At 50.9% G+C, this 20,235-nt stretch overlaps 11 protein-coding genes across 11 annotated transcripts; 9 read left to right on the plus strand and 2 right to left on the minus strand.

The window, feature by feature from the left end:
• Positions 1-2,134: 2,134 nt before the first annotated feature.
• Positions 2,135-6,985, plus strand: PMZ80_009709 (uncharacterized protein; the record flags this gene model as incomplete). Its single annotated transcript, XM_064878102.1, has 1 exon — positions 2,135-6,985. One exon carries the CDS (start codon positions 2,135-2,137, stop codon positions 6,983-6,985), a length of 4,851 nt encoding a protein of 1,616 aa, XP_064726210.1.
• A 1,435-nt stretch (positions 6,986-8,420) lies between these two features.
• PMZ80_009710 (uncharacterized protein) lies at positions 8,421-10,109 on the plus strand (the record flags this gene model as incomplete). The annotated part of the gene is made up of 1 exon (XM_064878103.1): positions 8,421-10,109. The coding sequence occupies one exon, from the start codon at positions 8,421-8,423 to the stop codon at positions 10,107-10,109; it is 1,689 nt and encodes a 562-aa protein (XP_064726211.1).
• Positions 10,110-10,336: 227 nt separating this feature from the next.
• PMZ80_009711 (uncharacterized protein) lies at positions 10,337-10,957 on the plus strand (the record flags this gene model as incomplete). Its single annotated transcript, XM_064878104.1, has 1 exon — positions 10,337-10,957. The coding sequence occupies one exon, from the start codon at positions 10,337-10,339 to the stop codon at positions 10,955-10,957; it is 621 nt and encodes a 206-aa protein (XP_064726212.1).
• A 121-nt stretch (positions 10,958-11,078) lies between these two features.
• Positions 11,079-11,691, plus strand: PMZ80_009712 (uncharacterized protein; the record flags this gene model as incomplete). The annotated part of the gene is made up of 2 exons (XM_064878105.1): positions 11,079-11,181; positions 11,381-11,691. The coding sequence occupies 2 exons, from the start codon at positions 11,079-11,081 to the stop codon at positions 11,689-11,691; spliced, it is 414 nt and encodes a 137-aa protein (XP_064726213.1).
• Positions 11,692-11,937: 246 nt separating this feature from the next.
• Positions 11,938-12,463, plus strand: PMZ80_009713 (uncharacterized protein; the record flags this gene model as incomplete). Its single annotated transcript, XM_064878106.1, has 2 exons — positions 11,938-11,953; positions 12,003-12,463. 2 exons carry the CDS (start codon positions 11,938-11,940, stop codon positions 12,461-12,463), a joined length of 477 nt encoding a protein of 158 aa, XP_064726214.1.
• A 336-nt stretch (positions 12,464-12,799) lies between these two features.
• PMZ80_009714 (uncharacterized protein) lies at positions 12,800-13,421 on the plus strand (the record flags this gene model as incomplete). Its single annotated transcript, XM_064878107.1, has 2 exons — positions 12,800-12,839; positions 12,889-13,421. 2 exons carry the CDS (start codon positions 12,800-12,802, stop codon positions 13,419-13,421), a joined length of 573 nt encoding a protein of 190 aa, XP_064726215.1.
• A 422-nt stretch (positions 13,422-13,843) lies between these two features.
• On the plus strand, positions 13,844-14,347 carry PMZ80_009715 (uncharacterized protein; the record flags this gene model as incomplete). Its single annotated transcript, XM_064878108.1, has 3 exons — positions 13,844-13,847; positions 13,898-14,014; positions 14,064-14,347. 3 exons carry the CDS (start codon positions 13,844-13,846, stop codon positions 14,345-14,347), a joined length of 405 nt encoding a protein of 134 aa, XP_064726216.1.
• A 655-nt stretch (positions 14,348-15,002) lies between these two features.
• PMZ80_009716 (uncharacterized protein) lies at positions 15,003-15,836 on the plus strand (the record flags this gene model as incomplete). The annotated part of the gene is made up of 4 exons (XM_064878109.1): positions 15,003-15,072; positions 15,122-15,193; positions 15,257-15,358; positions 15,403-15,836. 4 exons carry the CDS (start codon positions 15,003-15,005, stop codon positions 15,834-15,836), a joined length of 678 nt encoding a protein of 225 aa, XP_064726217.1.
• A 300-nt stretch (positions 15,837-16,136) lies between these two features.
• On the minus strand, positions 16,137-17,250 carry PMZ80_009717 (uncharacterized protein; the record flags this gene model as incomplete). The annotated part of the gene is made up of 3 exons (XM_064878110.1): positions 16,137-16,807; positions 16,863-16,946; positions 17,058-17,250. 3 exons carry the CDS (start codon positions 17,248-17,250, stop codon positions 16,137-16,139), a joined length of 948 nt encoding a protein of 315 aa, XP_064726218.1.
• A 736-nt stretch (positions 17,251-17,986) lies between these two features.
• Positions 17,987-18,355, plus strand: PMZ80_009718 (uncharacterized protein; the record flags this gene model as incomplete). Its single annotated transcript, XM_064878111.1, has 1 exon — positions 17,987-18,355. The coding sequence occupies one exon, from the start codon at positions 17,987-17,989 to the stop codon at positions 18,353-18,355; it is 369 nt and encodes a 122-aa protein (XP_064726219.1).
• A 454-nt stretch (positions 18,356-18,809) lies between these two features.
• PMZ80_009719 (uncharacterized protein) lies at positions 18,810-19,439 on the minus strand (the record flags this gene model as incomplete). Its single annotated transcript, XM_064878112.1, has 1 exon — positions 18,810-19,439. The coding sequence occupies one exon, from the start codon at positions 19,437-19,439 to the stop codon at positions 18,810-18,812; it is 630 nt and encodes a 209-aa protein (XP_064726220.1).
• Between the last annotated feature and the right edge of the window lie 796 nt (positions 19,440-20,235).

Raw genomic sequence — 20,235 nt, forward strand, 5'->3', positions numbered from 1 at the left:
GGAAGCGTGACAATCGGAGGCTGAAAAGGGTAAGGCTCAGGACAATTCATCAGCTTAGACCAGGAGAAAGCTTAATCAGGCAATGCAAGGCGCGCTAGTCAAAGCACTCTCCTACAGTGCTCAAGGAGACCAATGTCACTAGTGGGAAGGGCTTTGAAGCTGCTTCTTGGAGTCATGTCAGCATACTGCAGTGGTTGTGGCCGGTCTCAGACTCAATACTCTGCGATCTCACGTTGTTGAGCTCTCCATATTTGTTGTTGCATGGCATATTGGAATCTCGAAGGCTAGGTTTGCTCCAGGAGCGTCAGAAATGGTCAGTACGAATGGACTCACCAGGCGACATATGCGTAGCTATGGTCCGAAACAATGCCGCGAGGCCACAAGCCAAGTCTACTTAAATGCACCAACACTAGAGGACTGTTCACTATTTCAGCCACGTCGCCTGGGTAATCAGTCTTCTCCTGGCTGTTTTAGCAGAGCATCGACACAGCTAATCACAGAGACGTGACGCTCTGGAGTTCACTGGCCTTGTCCTTACTGTGCTAACTGCAGACGCTGTGCAAACTCCTTCGTTATTATTTCAGGCATCAATGTGCTGCTCAGAAGCTTGCCGATTTGCTGTAGCCCTTGGCGGCTGACCAAGCCTTGGGACGCAGACTAGGGTCAGAGAGCAGGTACGATCTCCTAGATCTTGATTGATCTGGCTAGACTAACATGTCCTGTGCCCAGTCTTCTTATACTCCCTGTTCTGTAAGAGCCTCCGAGCTCGTGACAGGATGCTCTTACCAGCTTAACCCCTCTCATCCCGAACATGGCTTCTAATCGCGTTCGGCATCGGCAACGCGCAAACAATAGCTGCAATGCCATTGCCTCATCGAAGCGGCTAATACTGCAGGGTTGTCGGCCATGAAGGTGCGCAATACCTTCAGCATCTTGATGCGCCAACGCTGACAACGATTAGTCAAATAGCAGGGAATCTGAAACCTGGCGATGTTGAGCATCATTTCCACTTCTCTTGCAGGTGTTTCTGGCTTGAACCGACTGAGCAGAGACAGACGACCTGTTGGTAATCGCCATCATGGTAATAATGATGCCGGCCTTGTCGTCATGGTAACGAGTAGCATCACAGCATGCTCCAATGTTCCTCGCTACCAGACTGGATTTTGCGAAAGCGATGTCGATTATCGGCGCAAACGACTAAGTGGTTGTGCGAGGCGTCAGGGGGATCGCGCTTTTGATGTATGGGAATGTATCTTTCGTGGGTTGTCGGTCGATCCAAGAAATTCTCTCTGCGTTTCATCATGTCACCAGTGACTCTTGCATGCATCTTCAGCACATGATGCTGGGCAGTGGTAGTCTCAATGCATAGGTTCGCGAGATAGTGTAGCTCGCCATAATGATAGGGGAAACAAAAGTATCTCGATGGAACAACGAAAATACCTTAGATAGGAGATATAGCTTCCGGTGATAACCTGTGTGTACGTTTTTATATAGTGTCGGTATTGGTGATGCTACCTCCATATGAGACAAGACTTCTGCGTATGAAGTAAGCGCAATATGTTGGTCGCTAAAGGTCATTTGGCCTGGAGCAGCAGCAGCAGCTACATGAGTGAGCACTCAGTTCAGTACAACTTACGAGACGTCACCCTTTGGCGTTATGAGATGCCTCAAGTCAGCAAAAGATACGAATACGCACCCGGGCCAGAAACTGCAGTCGCCGAGCGCACGGATGCGGTGGGGTGCCGGGCCTTCTTCAGCTTTTTCCCGGGCTCCGATAGGCTATGCCGGAAGGTTCAAACCTTGTACATTTTCCTGTGCAGTCCTCGGCAGTCTTCGCATCATCACGACACCATGTCGCGCAGGCGACCCGACACATGGCTTGGCCAGGCGTTGGCGTTCTTGAGGTCGTCGCAAGCATGTCTCGAGTGGCAACCTCCTTCTGATGATGATGTGCATAGGTTTGTGAGCCTTTCATTCTTTCCTTGCGTTCGTGTTGTGAGCTGTTCTCTGGGCCTGGCTTTTGCGTGCTTATCTGAGCAGGAAGCGCGAGCAGAGCATCCAGGATGTGTTGAAATGTATACTTGAGAACTAATTCATATCCATATCACCTGAGGCGATCAACCGACGGAGCAGGATGATCCTCATGCTGCGCCAGACATGGGCACTGACGGTAAAGAATCTATTGATTGCATTGGTTCGACACTGGGCCTCGACGCCTTTTCGAGCCTTTCTTCTGCCAGTCATCTTCATAGGTTTCCTGTCCTATGCACGATTCCTCTTCATACCGGCCGACGTTTACGGAATTGGCGACCCATACCAGATTCGAAGTCTCCCTCAAGCAGTCGACGATGTCTCAGGAGGAAGGAACAAACTTGTTTTTGTCAATAACGGCTTTCAGGGAGGTGACATAGCAAGAGTTATTGATCAGGTCTCTAGCCCAATACAATCGTCCAGTGTTCGAGTCCTTATTCTCACGGAGGAATCAGAGCTACGAGAACAATGTCGGAACACGATTTTAGGGACCTCATCCTGCATCGCTGCCGCCGTCTTCTATTCTTCGCCCACTGAAGGCAATGGAGGCATCTGGAACTATTCCATACGAGCCGATGGCGCACTCAACAGAGAGATTGTGACAGATTCCAACAACAATGACCAACAGATTTACATTCTGCCTCTGCAGCATGCCATAGACGTTGCTATCTCAAGCCGAACTGCGAGCGCTACAGCCATACCCGAGAATGTGGAGAACTACGCCTACACGTCGATCACTCCCGAGCAGTATCAGCGCAATATCAGAACCAGGTACATGGGTGGTATCATCGACATCTTGGGTGTTGCCTTCTTCATTGGCATGGTCGGCGTGTCTTATCAGCTCACCGGTTTGGTAGCCAAAGAACGAGAGGTCGGAATGGCTCAACTACTCGACAGCATGATGCCCAACAAGGCCCGATGGCAGACTCAGGCAGTCAGGATTCTTGCCAACCATTTGGCCTTCGACCTCATCTATCTGCCTGGCTGGATTGTTATGAGCATCATCTTATTCGTGGGAGTTTTTGCTGAAACATCACCTGCTATTATGCTCATTTTCAATATCCTGGCTGGCCTAGCGATGTCGTCGTTCTCTATCTTCGCAGCTGGCTTCTTCAAGAAAGCTCAACTCAGCGGCATCTTGACCGTCATTGCCTTCATGCTTCTTGCTGTACTAGCACAAGTCGTCAATAAATCCGGGACAACTACTTATGCCATCCTGTCGCTGCTCTTCCCACCAATGAACTATGTGTTTTTCGTCATCACCATGGCCCGTTTCGAACGTCAAGAGTTGGGCATGAACATGATTCAGGCTGCTCCAAACCACACGTCATCCTTACCTGGTATCGCTTTCTGGATTTTCCTCATTATTCAGATACTCGTGTACCCGGTATTTGGTGCCTTGCTAGAGAGAACTCTGTACGGTACTGCGTCACAAAGTCGGAAAACTCAGATCTCGGATTCAGATGCTGCCATATCGATCGTGGGCTTTACTAAGCTCTACCGCCCAAGATGGATGACACGATTGTCAAGTACGCTCTTCAGGCGGCCTCTGAAAACTGTGCTTGCAGTTGACAACCTCAATCTCGTGGCCCGTAGAGGCGAGATTATGGTATACCTCGGTGCTAATGGCTCTGGAAAGTCTACTACTTTGGACGCAATCGCCGGGTTAACATCGGTCACATCTGGAAACATTCTCATCAACTATCCTGATCAGCATACTAGTCTCGGACTGTGCCCGCAGAAAAATGTATTGTGGGATGAGATGACTGTGCTTGAGCACGTCCAAATTTTCAACAAGATCAAGAGCGAAGGCAGACTCGCCACAAAAGAGGAGTTAAAGGCACTACTTGATTCATGCGACATTTCTCTCAAAGAGACAGCTCGATCGAAAACTCTATCTGGTGGCCAGAAGCGAAAGTTGCAGCTTGCAATGATGTTCACAGGTGGCTCTACAATATGTTGTGTCGATGAGGTGTCGTCGGGACTCGATCCGTTATCGCGTCGAAAGATTTGGGACATTCTGCTTGCTGAACGAGGTCGGCGCTCCATTATACTCACCACACATTTCCTGGATGAGGCTGATTTGTTGGCCGATCATATTGCGGTTCTATCCAAAGGCAATTTGAAGGCATACGGCACGTCTGTTGAGCTCAAAAGCAAGCTTGGTGGTGGCTACCGCGTACATGTCTACCAGCGAGAAGGTGAGATGCAAGAAAAGCTATATGACATACCTCGAATCGAGCACGGAGAACAAGTAGAGTACTTGCTTGCAACATCCGCCGAAACAGCCGAATTTGTTCAGCAGTTGGAAAAAGACGGCCTGACGGAATACCAGATTAGTGGCCCTACGATTGAGGATGTCTTCCTCAAATTAGCAGAAGAAGTCCAATCGTCCTCCACGAACAAGGCTGCGAAGCATGAGTCCGAGGGTGAGGACAGCAGGAGCCCAACGCCCGATCATGCTAAAGGAGCCGTGGCATCGTCTCAGGCACCAAGACGAACACAGAGCAATGCTGTTCCAAAACTATTGACCGGAAAGCGCATCAGCATGCTCAGACAAGTCGTCGTCCTCTTCAGGAAGCGCATCCTAGTAGCAAGGAGAAATCCTCTGCCGCTCCTAGCCGCTTTGCTGATACCCATCATCGGAGCAGGACTGGTTTCGCTATTTCTCACGGACTACGAATTACCAAGCTGCAATCCTCAGCAAATCGATTTCGCTTCCGATGTCACCTCATTGTCTTCACAGATTTACTACCAGCTCGTGGCAGGTCCTTCGTCTGCCCTCACTCCAGAAGCACTTCAGCGCTTTGCACGCACACTGCCTGGTGGCTCTAGTGATGGTGGTCAGAACACTACCCAGCTCCTCGACGCTTTCACGTTTGTGGATACTCTGGATGAATTTAACAGCGCAATCAATACACGTTTCGCCAACATCACGCCCGGCGGCTTCTTTGTTAGTAACGGAGGCCCGCCAGTTATTGCTTGGAAAGGGAATGGCGGCACCTCAAACTCTCAGACTGTCCTCAATATCCTCGATAACATCATCTCGGGGGTTCCCATTGCCAGTCAATACCAGCCATTCGATGTACCATGGCCAGCTGACGCTGGAGACGCCCTACAATTGATCGTCTATTGGGGACTCTGCTTGTCTGTCGCTCCTGCGTTCTTCGCTCTTTACGTAACGCTTGAGCGATTGCGAAATGTCCGAAGTCTTCACTATAGCAATGGTGTCCGAGCTCTGCCTTTGTGGTCCGCTTATGTTGGGTTCGACTTCATCATCGTTCTCCTGTTTTCAGCAATTGCCATCATCATATTCTCAGCCGTCACGTCAGTATGGTACCATATCGGCTACCTCTTTGTGGTATTCTTCCTCTACGGCTTAGCATCGACCCTGCTGTCGTACGTCATCTCGCTATTTTCGAGATCGCAACTGGCCGCATGGTCTTTCGCTGCAGCTGGCCAGGCTGTTGCGTTCTTGATCTATTTTATCGCCTTTATGAGCGTACTGACGTACGTCGAAGCCAGCTCTCAGACAACTGCTCTCAACATCGCACATTTCACCATTGCAGCGGTTGCACCAATTGCGAACGTCCAAAGAGCCCTGTTCATGGCTCTCAATATATTCTCGCTTACTTGCAAAGACCGAGAGCTTGCAGCGTACCCCGGCGCAATCACAGTCTATGGTGGACCGATCCTGTATCTGATCCTCCAATCAATGATCCTTTTTGGCATTCTCCTTTGGTGGGATAGCGGCTCGCTGTATCGCAGACTGCGAAACAAGAAGAAGCAGGTGGAGGTAGAGGACCGCAATACGACGGATGCAGAAATCTCGAATGAGCTTACGAGAGTGGCGTCTTCTAGAGATGGTCTGCGTGTGCTCAATCTCACCAAGCAGTTCAAGAACAATCTAGCAGTCGACGACATCACGTTCGGTGTTCCTCGGGGCGAGGTCTTTGCGTTACTTGGTCCGAACGGTGCCGGCAAATCAACTTGTATCTCTTTGATTCGTGGCGACATTCAGCCTAGCCTGCGCGGTGGTGACATTTTCGTCGAGGACGTCTCGGTGATCAGCAGGCGAGCGGACGCAAGAGCACGTCTGGGGGTCTGTCCGCAATTTGATGCACTTGAGAACCTGAACGTATTTGAGCACCTCGACTTCTACGCGCGACTACGAGGTGTCAGCGACCCGAAGCACAATGCGCTAGCAGTCATGCAGGCTGTCGGACTTAGTGCATATGCCGAGCGAATGGCTGCCAAGCTGTCTGGTGGAAACAAGAGAAAACTGTCGCTGGGTATAGCCCTGATGGGCAACCCAGCGGTTTTGCTTCTTGACGAGCCTTCTTCAGGAATGGATGCGGCAAGCAAGCGCGTTATGTGGAAGACTCTTGCTTCTATCATTCCTGGACGATCTCTTGTGCTCACTACGCACTCGATGGAAGAAGCAGACGCCCTGGCGACGCGGGCAGGCATTATGGCAAGCAGAATGTTGGCGCTAGGTACGACTGAGTATCTTCGACGCAAGCACGGCGACTCGTACTATATTCATCTTGTTCATTCCCAAGCTCCACATACCAAAGATGAAGACATGGACAGGATACGAAATTGGATCCTGAAGAGGATGCCGCATGCACGGGTCGAAGAGAAGACGTATCATGGACAGCTCAGATTTGAGGTGCCGACTTCGTCGCCACGGCCACAACAGTATGACAGCATGGAAGGTAGTGGGAAGAATGTTGCTGATTCCCATGGTGTCTCGGCAACCAGAATACCAGAGCTGTTCTCTGCCCTGGAATCCGCAAAGCAGGAGCTTGGCATCGAATATTACAGTGTCAGCCGAGCAACCTTGGACCAGGTCTTCCTGAACATCGTTGGCAAACATAATGTGTCAGAGGAAGGCGAAGAGAATGTTTCAAGGAAGCCGAAGGTTGGCAAGCGAAGAGGTTGGCTCCGCTGAGTTTGGTTTGAGCGTCTGCATACATTGAGAGCGTTCCTGATCTATGCATATTTGTCTGGGAGTTACTTGGTATGGGCTAGACTAGGTTGGCTAAGTTGGTATGCATATGGTGTACATGATCAAGCAAGTGCTCTGTGTAGCTATATAACATCTAGATCTTAGATGGAGCCATTTGTACGTATAGGTTGCTTCGGGGGCTGTGCACGTCCCAGCAACTTTAATGCTCTGCCTGAATTTGGCAAATGCACTAAACGAGCGGTGTTTTATTGGCGCCGCACAAGGTGAGCAAGCGGAATTTCAGAGGAGAGGACATTGTTGATCTCAACTGCCATGAATAATACATAAAAGCGTGGCATTCCTTCCTTCAAGGTCTTGTCTTGCATCCGCTCGAAGGCGTCGCTCCTTCACTTCTATGCTACTCATCTGCGAAGCTGTCACTACTACTTTTTGCAGCGATCCTCTAGTTTACGCCCGCCGCAATAAACCTTGGATCACACCGACATACATGCTATAACGCTCAACGGACATGCTTGTATATTAGTACCGATGAACATCTTCAATTGAGCGCTGTCAGCCTCGAGGCCGTTGGTGAAGAAGAACCGAGGAGCACACCGCTGCTGAAGCTAGCGAGCCTGTGCGGGAAAAAGATTGCCGGTCGCAGCGTTCGTGTAAGTTAGGCACGGTCAGCACGTTTTCCCAGGCTCCTAAGGCCTAATCAGCGCCTGTAGCGCCTAAAGCTTAGGTACGAACGACCCCACAGAACAGCACCTGCAAAACCGGCGACCGGCAATCTTTTTCCCGCACAGGCTCGCTAGGTACAAACGAGGCTAATTTGGGAAGTTTTAACCTACCGAAGACATGGTCCTAATCACCACCTCTCAACAAATCAGCAGCAGTGCAAACCAACTGCTACAAGATGTGTTGCCTGGGCATGGTAGTCACAAGATATTGCTGTATTGGATGCCAGCATTTTTCGCTGGTCCTTCCCTTTGAAGGAGCAGAAGATTGAAGAAACGACCAAAATTCCGGAATTGTGGTTCACCAATCGAATGGGGTTCGCACTGCCCCTGGTCCGCTGAAACGGCGGCTCCGCGCATCCCTGGACCCCGCATCTCACCTCCGGAATGGCCGGTGTAACTTTGGATTCTGTTTCGGCCTGTCCTTGTCGGCAGAACAAATCTGCGTCTCGTCAGCATGACACGAGCTTGTAGGACGCGGTTTCAGCCAACGGGAATCGTTCTTCTGCACGATAGCGGTCAGCCTCGAGAAGCAGAACAATTTGAGATGTGTCGGCCCTGCAACAACACCAGCAGAAATCACGATTCAGATCGGACTTCAGTAGTATTGACCGATCACTTCCGCGTACGGCATTCTCTCGATCAGCTGGATCCTGCGCGAAGGGCACGGCCATGAGCGAACGCGACTGTCATCCGCCATGACAACGAATCCCCAGAAGAAGATCAACTTTCATTTCGTTATCGGCAACCCACAATCGGAATCCGAGAAACGGAATGTGCGGACGATAGTGCGCTCCAATGCTTCCAATAGACGATGGCGGCAAGTGCGGGAGACGCAAGCAAAATCGAAAGCCGGGATCCAGGTCGACAATTGTACTTCGTTAGAATATTCAAATGCCAAGGTTTTGTCTAACGGTACCACTCCGGACAACGAAATTAACGAGCGTGAGGTTCAAACCAAAAAGCAGCGACTAATCGTCCGGAATGCGCGACGGCAAGGCAAAGCGCAGGTGGACCGACGTCCGAGTCAACCAGAAAGCCCATTGAAGGTTGCCAACCTTTCCCAGAACTACTTTGGGCTTATGCCAACATCAAACGTCTCGCAACAGAGTATTACCCGTATGCTGCAAGGCACTGCTGTCTCTTATGCTCAGCTCTTCCCGTCCGGGAAGAACTCCTCTGTCAGTCGCATGGCCAAAGATTGGTTCCAACAATGTCTCTCTACCCGCGGGATTCTACACACAGCTCTGTTCTGCCAAGCGATGAGAGCTCAAGCTGCACGACCAGGATGGTCAGCCCTGCCTAGTAATGAACTCATACTGTGTCAAACTGAAGCTGTACATGCGATCAACGACAAACTACGACAGACAGCAACAGCCTGCGATGATGAAATCGTGCGAATAGTCTTCTCGTTAACGTGGCATGGCTCAATCAAGCAGGACCCTCCTGCCAGAACGCCGAGGCAGTCGCCTTTGGCGGATCTGCAGTCCCTGAAGATGTTTCTGGGTATCATCACGTGTGACCCTTTTCATGCTCAAGGTCTTGACAACATACTGAGGATGCGTGGTGGTCTGAACAAGCTGGATATGCCTGGCCTAGCTTTCTTGGTCTCCTTTGCCGATGTTCTTACGTCGTCTTCAAAGTTGACACGTCCTAGCTGGTCCTACGGATCTTACGCTGAACACAACTCAGACGCCGCCATCGATGATGAGTGGCTAGAGTCTACTCGTCGAACTGATCATCCTTTAGCAAGCCTTGGTGGCGGCTTCTCAATACTGCACCTCTGGCTTCCCCTCGGGAGGACAACTCAGCTACAGCATGTGTTCAATAACATGGCTGACTATACAAGAGCGTCTCACGATTTTATCCTTGGCCGATCAGAAGACCGCAATAGAGCGATCATGGCAGATCAGCGGAATTCCGTGCAGCATAGTCTTTTGTCACTTTGCTTGCTAGAAAGTAACCAATTCGACGAGCGGGAGCTTTTCGAACTATGTTGGCTGGCAGGAGTGGCTTACAGCTCCATTGCAGTCTTTCCACTTGCGCCCAATGCAGCTCGTTTCGATAGACTGGCGCACCGAATCCGCAATACCCTGCTCAGTCCAATTGTGCTGCAGAGGTGGTCAAAAGCTCCTGAACTGGTGCTTTGGGTCACAGTCCTAGGTGCGCTTTGTGCAATTGGCACGGATGATCGTGCATGGTATGTCGAATTGTTGAAGCAAGAGGTGGGTAGGCTTGGCGTCTCAACGTGGCAGGCGCTCGAGCTGCAACTCATGAGCTTTTTATGGTTTCCATTGGTGAGCGATGCAGATGGCGAGGAGCTGTGGGCGGAAGTCCAGAGGTTCAATCGCCCATTCATCTGGGAAGAGCTTGAGAACGGACGCTGACAGTAGAGCTATGCTGAAGGAGATCATCTATCATGACTCTCAACAGCACAGCCTTATACGAAGATACGGCATGCAGGGGTAATCACTCGATGCTATCCGACCTCAGGAGCAGATATGCATCACCCCTGCATGGCCGATGAGTCATCTCGCCAAGCATACCTCCTTAAAAGGACAAATACACCGATCTGTCCCTCCAAAGACGTTTCATCTTACACCACACAGCCATGATGGAGTCAACAGAAGGTACCAGTGTACGCACCACCGTGGCCGCTCAAGCACCACAAGACATACTCGACACCATCGTTCCACTACTGAAGCGCTCTCCCAACGATGACCGCCCAGTCATTCTCATGACATGTGGCCTCGCAGGCTCTGGCAAAACCACTTTGGTCAAGGCAGTTATCGGCGTCCTACCGCAGTTCACTAGGCTATCGATCGATGAGATCATCTTCGAGGAGCACGGACTCTATGGCGTCGACTATCCGGCCGACGACAAGCTCTATGAGCAATACAATGAAGAAGCCGATGCAATCTACCTTGATACCTTCCGCCGACTGCTCGAAGAGAAGAAGGATGTTGTGCTCGAACGTTCTTTCTATGCTAAGGAGGATCGTGATGAGTTCAAGAAGATGGTTGAGGATGGAGGTGGGCGGTTGGTCTTGGTGTACCTGAAGGCTGTTGATAAGGAGGTTCTGTGGGACAGGATCTGTTCGAGATCTGCGAAGGGCAAGGAAGCGAACTCTTCTTTGGATATTTCAAGGGAGATTCTCGACAGATATTGGGCGGGGTTCGAGGCACCTGACGGTGAGGGTGAAGTAGTTGTTGATGTTCTACCTGCACTACACTGAAGACAAAGGTACTAGCTGAACTTTAAATTCGTTCGGTCGTCAAGTCCCCGTCAGTCAGTTGCTTTTTCACCTGCATCTCACATGCATCTGCCAGAGGCTCAAATCGATAGACGAGCTCACCATGGGTGCGGACCGAGACAGTGATTCAGCCAGCATGTCCACGACTGAATCGACATCACCAAGCACGCAGACAGCCAAAGACAAAGCACCAACAGTTGTTGAAGGTGGGTGTCAGAATCACATTAACACCACGTATTGACAACAACAGCATCGTTCATGAAGTCAATCGCTACTGTACTCCTCGAAGACGACTTCCTCGCTGTTGAATGTGCCCTAGGCTCGGAGACAGTCCTTTACGACATCGTTGAAAGTGCTGCACCATCATCGACTCACTCCTATCTCAACAGCTGACCGATAACGCAGACAACGAATTACGGATCGAAGACCTCGATCATGTTCTCCAAGTCATATCCGACCTCAGCTGGGAACACGCTACACGTGTGCTACAGGCCCTTAGGAAGGCTAAGCGGCAGCATGAAGAGAAGCAGGAGAGACACATCGCGCTTGCTGAGAGGTACCGTGGGAGGCTGACATGGGCACATGGCAAGGTCAGACACACGGTGTGGGCTACGCAGCAGGTGAATAAGGCTGAGGTGGAAGGAGGAATTATTGTTGAGATTGAGAGGTGTGAGGGGGAGGTGGTGAGGCAGGTTTATGAGCAACTTCAGGTCTAGAGTCGGTCCGGATCAAAGTGAACTATACGTGAGTGTGTCGCTTGCTACAACGAGAAGCATCGGGGATGTCGTTCATGACAGACAGTGTCACCGTACAGAGTTGATCACACGTTGCTAGAAGTCACTTTTCAACACCACTTGGACATACATTCGAACCTCTTTCTCGATCTGGTCTCCTCATGTCGTCCAGATTGTACAACTCTGTGGTATCGATCTGTCTGCTGATCTGCTCCCATCTGATCGAGGATGAGCTACCTAAGCCGTAAGCGAAAACTCCTAATACGTGTGGACATCGGGCTGACCGAGAACAGTAGGTGCATGTCCGACTGTCGCGAGAATCATCCTACATACGAGACGCCTGATGGTCGGACTGGACGAGGAGAGCCAAGTCAAAATCCTTGATATCGCCGAGCTTCAGACAGTCCGAACAGAGCCCAGTGATGGAGAGGCCGAGCGTGCAATGGCCGAAGCACCTGCAACTATGGCTGGCATACTCGAACATCTCTCTTACAACCACCCAATGCTCATGATGAAAGTATTGTTGAAGGCCGAGAAGATCCGTGACGCCAACGAGCAACGAATGGACCGTGTAGCTGAGATGTACGAAGCGAAACAGGAGAATGCTAATTCCGAGGTTGTGAAACAGCGTTACGGATGGTGGGCTGCCGAGTACTCGCGCAAGTCGGAAAAAGAATTGGAGATCTACGAAGACATTCGGAACTGGGAACGTGATGTGAGAGGAGATCTGATTGAAACATTGTGGTGTGCTTGAGCAGGGCCTCGAATGTCACAAAAACGCAGCAAAAGCCTTGCCACGAACTACGGCAAATGGTTCATCCTCTTGGGTGCATGCAACCACAAAGCAGAGACTACCTATCCACAGTCAGCTTGAGAAGATGGTTCGGCATGACGTCTACGACCATGAAGGCAGTGTTCTTATCTTCACTCAGAACACATTAACCTTCACCAGTCATGTTCTTGTGCCAAATGAAAAATATTCCTGCGATCATGCCCGAAACTTCTTCTTACTCCATTCCAAGTCGGCTACCCGGACTCCGCAGCGAGTTGACCGGCCATCATCAACCGCAAGGACAATCAATACTCTACAATGCCATCCTTCAAAGCTGATCCCCACGCAAAAGTGCGAGGTAAGCCACTTTCTTTCCATCAAACAGAGGTGAACACTGACGACAGCAGCAATCTTTTACCGTCGCCTCGCAGGCGCGATGATCGATGATTGGCAAACATGGCTGCTGATCCCTCTCGACAAAGAAGAAACCATCCTCGATATTGCTGATGGTCAGTCTACTTACACCATATCACACTCATACCCATCAGACTACCTCGCCATCACCTTCCACACCCCAGCTAACAACTCACCCTCTCCAGGCCACACCCACCACCCCACACTCCTCAACCCCATGATTACCAACCTAATCCGCACCCCCTCCAGCGCCCGCACAATCCACCGTCTCCTCAAATATCTAAAAACAGAACACATCCGCCAGCGAGAAGTCCTCGTCAAACTCTCCGGTCGCTGCGGACGACGCAATAGCACGTCTGAATGTGGACGGAGCATGGCGGTTATGGAGAGGTTGTTTGAACGGGATCAACGACATAGGGAGGAGTTGGATGGGTTGATTCGGTTGGTGGCTGCTTTTGAGGATTGTGAGAGGCAGGTTGGGGAGGTGATTTGTGAGTTTGGAGGGGAGGAGGGGGGGGGATGGTGAGGACGGTGGGAGGAGGAAGAGGAAGGGGAAGGCGAAAGATAGGAATATGGGGTTAGAATCGGATGAGATGGGCGAGGTGGAATTGGACTCTGGGTCGATTGGGGAGGATGTGCTTGAGGGAACGTGGTTTGGTTGGGATGATTGAATATTGAGTGCGCACAATGTTGGTCGGCTGTGAACATGACAAAGGATTGTAACGCAGCCTGCACGGCGCTACGGGACTATTCGCTTGCTGAAAGGACTTTTGTGGAGGCTTCACCAGTCTGTCACTATCACACTTTTCTCCTGCGTCCACACAACGCCACCTCAATCTGCGCATCACCTTCCAAGTATCGGAACTTCCTACACTGTCAGTGCTCCCACTATCTGACCAAAAGCTTCTCGACATGTCGACGATCATGTATGTGCCAGAGGGTGACGCGATGGGTAGGCGATCTTTTTTCAAATACCAGAATGGACACTGACCAAGTCTCAAGTCAAAGAAATATTCTGCAGAAGCCTGGCGCCCGAAATCTTGGAAGATAAGGAGCTCTTCGACCACTCATTGGTAGGGCTGAAAGCGGTCAAGGCGTCACTCAGGATCATCGTTGAAGGCAAGAAGTTCAACAACATTATTGACATTCAGTTAATCTGTATGCGTAGAGAAGATCAAGAAGCGACGAGACCACGAATGCTCCCTCATGAATGATAACATCCAGAAACTTGTCGAGTGCTCAGCTCTGTCGATGCTGAAGATCTTCAAGATTACAAAGCAGAAAGTTCAACGACAGAACATCAAAACCTTGGCGCTTACGACCGAGCAAGCAGAGGAAGGACAAGGCGGAGACACCAACTTGGCAACACAGAGGCAGCTGTACGAGGACATTATTGCTGCGATCGACGATGCGGAGAGGAAGGTGATGGAGAAGGTGTATGAACAGCTCTGAGACACCAGAACCTGGCAGGATTTGCTGGACTGATGGAAAAGGAAGGGGCAGAGTGGAAGCAGGAGGCGCAGTCTTCTTAGCCGACCAGGAATCAATTTGAGAGACGAATCAAGGCGAGGATTGGTACGAAGGACAGAACTCTGACGGCAATATTGGGGCAATGCTGCGGAATCAATTGATACTTGCATGTTAATGATTGCTATCGATATACTCCTTATTAGGCGACCCTTGTCGACCTGTCAAGAACCAGACGACGCCTTCACGGCTACGTGTCCAGTGAAGGATATCAACATACCAAAACCTCCAACACCATCGACAGCTTTACCAGCAGAACATCAACTGGAACTCAACTCGTCTGCCAGAACGTTGCACATCATGGTCGAAGTGCCTTATCACATCAGCAACAAAACCTCACTGTGGGCAGAACTGCCATGTCCAAGTTAAGCTGAGGATGAATTCTTACGTGCTGAGATGAGGAGAAAGTGAGATGAAGTCGACAGGCAAGATTCGCAGCTCCTACAGTGAGCTAGATCAACTCAGCTCCTGCCTCAGATCCAGGTCGCAACAAAGTGAATGCTTGGTAGCACAGGCGTCGATATGCATACATCAGTATACATAAGCACACGTATCCCAAGCCTTGGACAGCACCTTCATCATGGTTACTTGGACTGACTTCGGAGAAAGAAGTCCACGTCAGGAGATCACGAGTTTTGACCACTCGATTGGTCAGTGAATTAGGCCAGTCAGAAAGAGCAAGCCACTGATGTCGAACAGTCCCATTCAATGAGAGGTTAGCAGCAATCGGCGTTCAGATCTTGCCATCACCCCTTGACGATACCAGTTTCAGTCACATGGCTTTCGGTACTAGAAGTCTCGCCACGAGCAAAAGCATGTGCTGATGAGTGCTAGTTCCGTATAACAAGGCTTTGACACGCGCCATGCTAGAGAACGAAGGGATTTCAGAAGTATTGACTGCAGGCGAGGAAGAGGAGCTGTACGGCATTGCAGAAAGTAGGATGACTGCCACGAGTGTAGGCAAACGACTGACCATACAGAAAACCAGGACGGTTATCATAAAATCAAAGCTATCTGGGCACGACTCGACCACACCGGTGGTCTACCACTAACCGCGGTGTTCAAGAAGGTTGCCGAGAAGTGTCAAAAAGTTCGAGACAAATATACGCACATGGCGGAAGTCTACGAACGGAGAGCAAAGAAACCCGGCAATCTGCGGCTGAGATACGAGGCTGGAGCTCGGGAGTATAGAGAGAAGGCGACGAACGCAGAAGAAGACCTGAAGTTTGCAGTTGTAAGGATACGCAGCAGGGTATTGAGGCTGCAAGCACAAGCCGTGAACGAACTGAACGAGGCTCGAGCGCTGCTTGGGGATGCTGACGTCCACGGTACAAAGCTTCTCAGCCAGGATATCGTGATTGCCAAGCAACTTGAACAGCGCGGACTGCTAGAATGGGATGTTGGCGGCGCATAATGCCCGATCTTGGAGTTGGTTGGCTAAGATCGAAAGGGAGAGAGGCAGAATTGCTCTGGCAGAATTGCTCTGGCAGCGAACGTCTGCGCTTCAGATATGAGTGGTAAGGGCGAATTTGGTTGGTCTTAGGACTCGCAAGGAGGAGAAGCATGCTGGCGCGCCCAAGTAAGCGGACTGTCGAGCGGAGTCGACACGTGCTCAAGATCCAGATTCACATGAGAGACCCAAGGGACTGCCTCTCGACCAACCCGACCGCAGAAAGTTGTCCTTGCATGCATGGGCGGCAATTGACATGACATGCTAACAGATATCCTCAACCTTCAACTTCTCCCCACTAAACTCCCCCAACTCCGTCCTCAACCTCCGTCCAAACACCTCCATCATCATCTCAAAACAGACCTTCGTGATCGCCGCATCATACCGATCCTTACTTAACTCATCCCGAATGAACGCATGCTGCGCCCCCGCAATCTCATAAAAACTAAACTCCACACCTGCCTCATGCAGCGTCTTCCTTATCAAATCCCTCCCCTCAGGCGGAACATGATTATCATTCTTGCCGAAGATCATAACCAGCTCACCCTTGATATCCTTTGCTCGTTCTAGACTATCGTCTTTTTTGTCCAAACCAAGACTGTGGCTGTGGATATCAGTCGCGAAGTAGCATACGCCTGCGGATACCCTGGAGTCGATTGCACAGCGGTAGGCGAGGTGGCCGCCTAGACACATTCCTGTCGTGCCGATGCGGCCGGTGCAGGTGGGCATGTTGAGGAGTGTGGTTACTGAGAGTTCAGCATCTTCGTCGTAGGCAGGTATCGTCTTTTTGATCTTCCATTCGTTGCCTGAGTCTGTGCCGGGGACGTCGTAGGCTAGAGCTTCGGGACCGGTGAATTCGTGGTAGGAGGAGGGGGCGGCGACAATGTAGCCTTGTGAGGCGATTTGGCGGGCAAAGCGCTGGACGGGGCCGGTTACTGTAGTGGTGTGAGTGGCCGGCTACGAGGGGGAGGATGGGGGTTAATATTTTACCTTGATAGATCTCGGAGAAGACGACTACACCAGGAAATTTGGCGTGTGGGTAGCCTGGTATCACGGGGTGGAAAATGAAGATGCCTTCGAAGATGTCTCAGTATGAGTCCGCCACTCTGATAGCCGTAATGGGTGCGTTGGTAGTCAGGCAGGTGAAAATGGGTGTTGAGTCTCAGGTAAGATAGAGGTGCTCACGCATTGTGCCTTGCCCGCTGGCTGTCGTTGAGACATTTTTGTGGAACTCTTTAATGAGCATCTTGGGTCCGTTGGTGGCTTCGAGGTAGTTTCCTGCTACGACGACGATCGGGTATGAGTTGGACGCGCTGGGATCGAAGCCGTCGTGATTGTTCTGGCTTTTGGTGGGGGCACTGCTATCGATAAGGAGCATATTAGGTAAGCTACAGGGGTTGAAGCACGCCCGAAACCGAAGTCTTTCGGGGACGTCAAGGACGCAGATCGAACGTAGGGAGTACTATTTCAGGATCCTCAGTGATGTTTCTATGCTTCAGGCTCGGTATGGGGCCTTGACGATTCCTAGAAGCCTCACTCTGCATAGGGTAAAATGCGTCGCCTCCTCCATGGTCCGTGACAAGAGAGAATGGTATCGTCCCGCCTGCCATGCTCTTTGGCCAGATATCAAAAGCGTTGTAGCATTCCTAATGATAGCTGACCATGGGCTACAGCCAAGATGTTGCATATCACCAGGCACGCCAGAGCCACCTCCTCGAACAATTTTACTCTGCACAGCGTGATCCTCTGCGCAAGGCGGTGCCGTTCCTCTAAATTCGTGGATTTGATCTGACATTGTGATTTCAGCGACCATCGCAGCTAACGGAGGCATGTCCGGCGATGCTGACTGCGTGGTAGGACATCGCTCTTGGACAATGCAGCGTAAACATTCCAGCAGGCTTCCGGTCATAGGGTATCACGCGTCGCTTACGACAGGTGATATCGGGCTAGAGACACTGCGCAAGCGGTCCAGCTCTGGTTGCCCGTGCTGAGACGCAAGTCCTTTACCAGGCCCACGCATTCTTTCAAACAAGGACTGACGTTCCGGGCTTTCTCATTCTTCGAATATCCTACATCCATCCAGGAATTGACCACGGTCGATGAGAACAGCCACTATGTCTCACACTCAATTAAAACCCTCAATCCCAGCGGCCGGTGTCCAGACGAAGGCTGACGAGCATGGTCTGGACACCATGGGATGCCACACCTGCCTCCGAATGGCAAGACGAAAATCGTCCCACAAGCAGATAGGTCCGGTGGAGACGTGTCTCCTCTGCAACACCGAATACTGCAATACTCACAGCAGCCCCAGTGTCCCAGGAACCTGCGAGATGAACCATGAGACATATTGTCGCAAGCAGGAGCACAAGGACTTGCACCATCCAACAGAAATCTTTCGCAATATGGCGGAGCGAAATGACTTCATTGCCAGAAACGGAGATCGAAATGTCGTCCTTCACGAACAAGACATGGATGACTCTTGATTGTTGATCGTGTTGTTGTTGTTGGGCTACAATCGTCCTTCTGCAATACATCCCCCGACATTCGAGAGCACAGCAAACTTGCTTCGATCTCAAAATTGCTTCCGTCCGGATATGTAGCAAATGTTGCCGTAGAGCAAGGGACGGTCCACGAGAAAATGTCTTTGATACAAGTCACCTGCTAGGCCAGCACGAGCTCATTGCGGCAGGTCAAATCGACTGGCAAAGCTGCTCGAACTTACGCTTGAAGCGTAGTTTTTGCTTTGTCCGGAACGAGCACGAGCATCAGGGCTACGTGTGTTTGAGGCCGATGACATGTTTCTGTAGCTGCGCTGCTTATAGCTGAGAATGAAATTCATGGTACAGCACCAACTCGGATCGTCAGTAATATTCAATCGATTCAAACGTGTGAGATGGCACTGTCGTGACCTCGAATTCCTTGTTTCATAGTTCGACTTCAGGGTTCAGAAGCGAGTCTGTCATAGGCTGGAGGCTGCTTTGGTACATCGCCAACAAGCTCGACTGGCGCATTCTGTGCATCTTTGGCGAACTCGCGAGTTCGAGGATCGGGAGCTGGACGTTTACTAGTATGATCGGAATCTCCATCAAGCTCTTGAGGACATCCTTGAATCGTCGAATATGCTGACAGCTCAGCCTTTATGATAGGCTCGTTGCTATCGCGAGCTTCGAACTGAAGTTCTGGTTCCTTTGCTGCGTGCTCTGTGGCGTTCTGCTTCTTTGCTTTTCGCTTCCGGATAATGTAGAGGACAATAAGCATACTCAGTATGCCGATCACTGCACCAGCGATAGCTATACCTGCAATGGCGCCTGCCCCTAAATTGGTTGTACTCGGGATGAACGTAGTATCGTCATCTGGCGCTATCATTGTGCTAGCTGCTGTGTTTGCTAAAGATGCGGTACTCGCGGGGCTAGTTGGATATGCTCTGGATTTGTCCACGATACATATGCTCGTCCCGCCCTGCTCGGAACACGTATAGCCAAAGGGGCAGCATTTATCTCCGCACGCTGGGAGCTGATCGGTGAGTCTCGTGGTGAAGATCGGCCCTGCGTTCGTGCTCGCATCCATCAAATCGATATTGCAATTGATGACGCCTATTGAATCGCAGCTCTTGCCCTTGGGACAACAGATGGCAGAGGTTGATAGATCCAGGGTCTGGCAAGTCGTGTCAGAGCCGCAACAGAAATCGTATGGTAATTGAGGGTCGACGGCCGAACAAGATACGGGGTTGGATGAAGGGCAAGTCTCGTCTCTAGCTTGCAGCACGCCGCGTACTCTGACATGGTGTGACATGATCGTGCAAACCGTCGTGGAAATGGAAAATGCTTTCATGCCTTTCTTGAACGCCTAACCTTGGTGTGCACGTTGCGAAGAATGCTGTACTATGCAGAAGGTTTCTGTTGCAAGGTGAGTTGTTTGTTGTTCCACGAATGAGGTGAATGGTTAGCAATCGAGGTAGAACTGGCAAATTCTTTCTAAGAACAAAACAAGATCTCCAGATAAGGTGCAGTGAGGAAATGTAGTAGCCGGCGCAATTTCGAAACCTGAGGGCTGTCTTCACTGCATAGTCGTCAATAAGGACGCACGTCAGTCCTCAATGGATTGATCAGCATCTCCATTTGGAATACTCCCAACTGCCACCGCCACAAGCACTACAGTGCTGTATGGCATTGGCCTGAAATCGAAGACACAACGCCCCAACTCGGCCTGGGTGAGCTGTGTCTCGGCCGTTGAGCCTCAATTAGAAGCCTCCTTACTTCTTCCGCTGCGTGAGCTGGGGACCTACCGTATATGGGAGAGCGATGGGCTTCGCCTCAAGGTCGACGATTCAAGCGTTGTTTGTCACAATGAAGCTGATACCCAG

The sequence above is a fragment of the Knufia obscura genome (genome assembly GCF_036327395.1).
Source record: "Knufia obscura strain CCFEE 5817 isolate CBS 148926 chromosome Unknown scaffold_14, whole genome shotgun sequence".
Lineage (NCBI taxonomy): Eukaryota > Fungi > Ascomycota > Eurotiomycetes > Chaetothyriales > Trichomeriaceae > Knufia > Knufia obscura.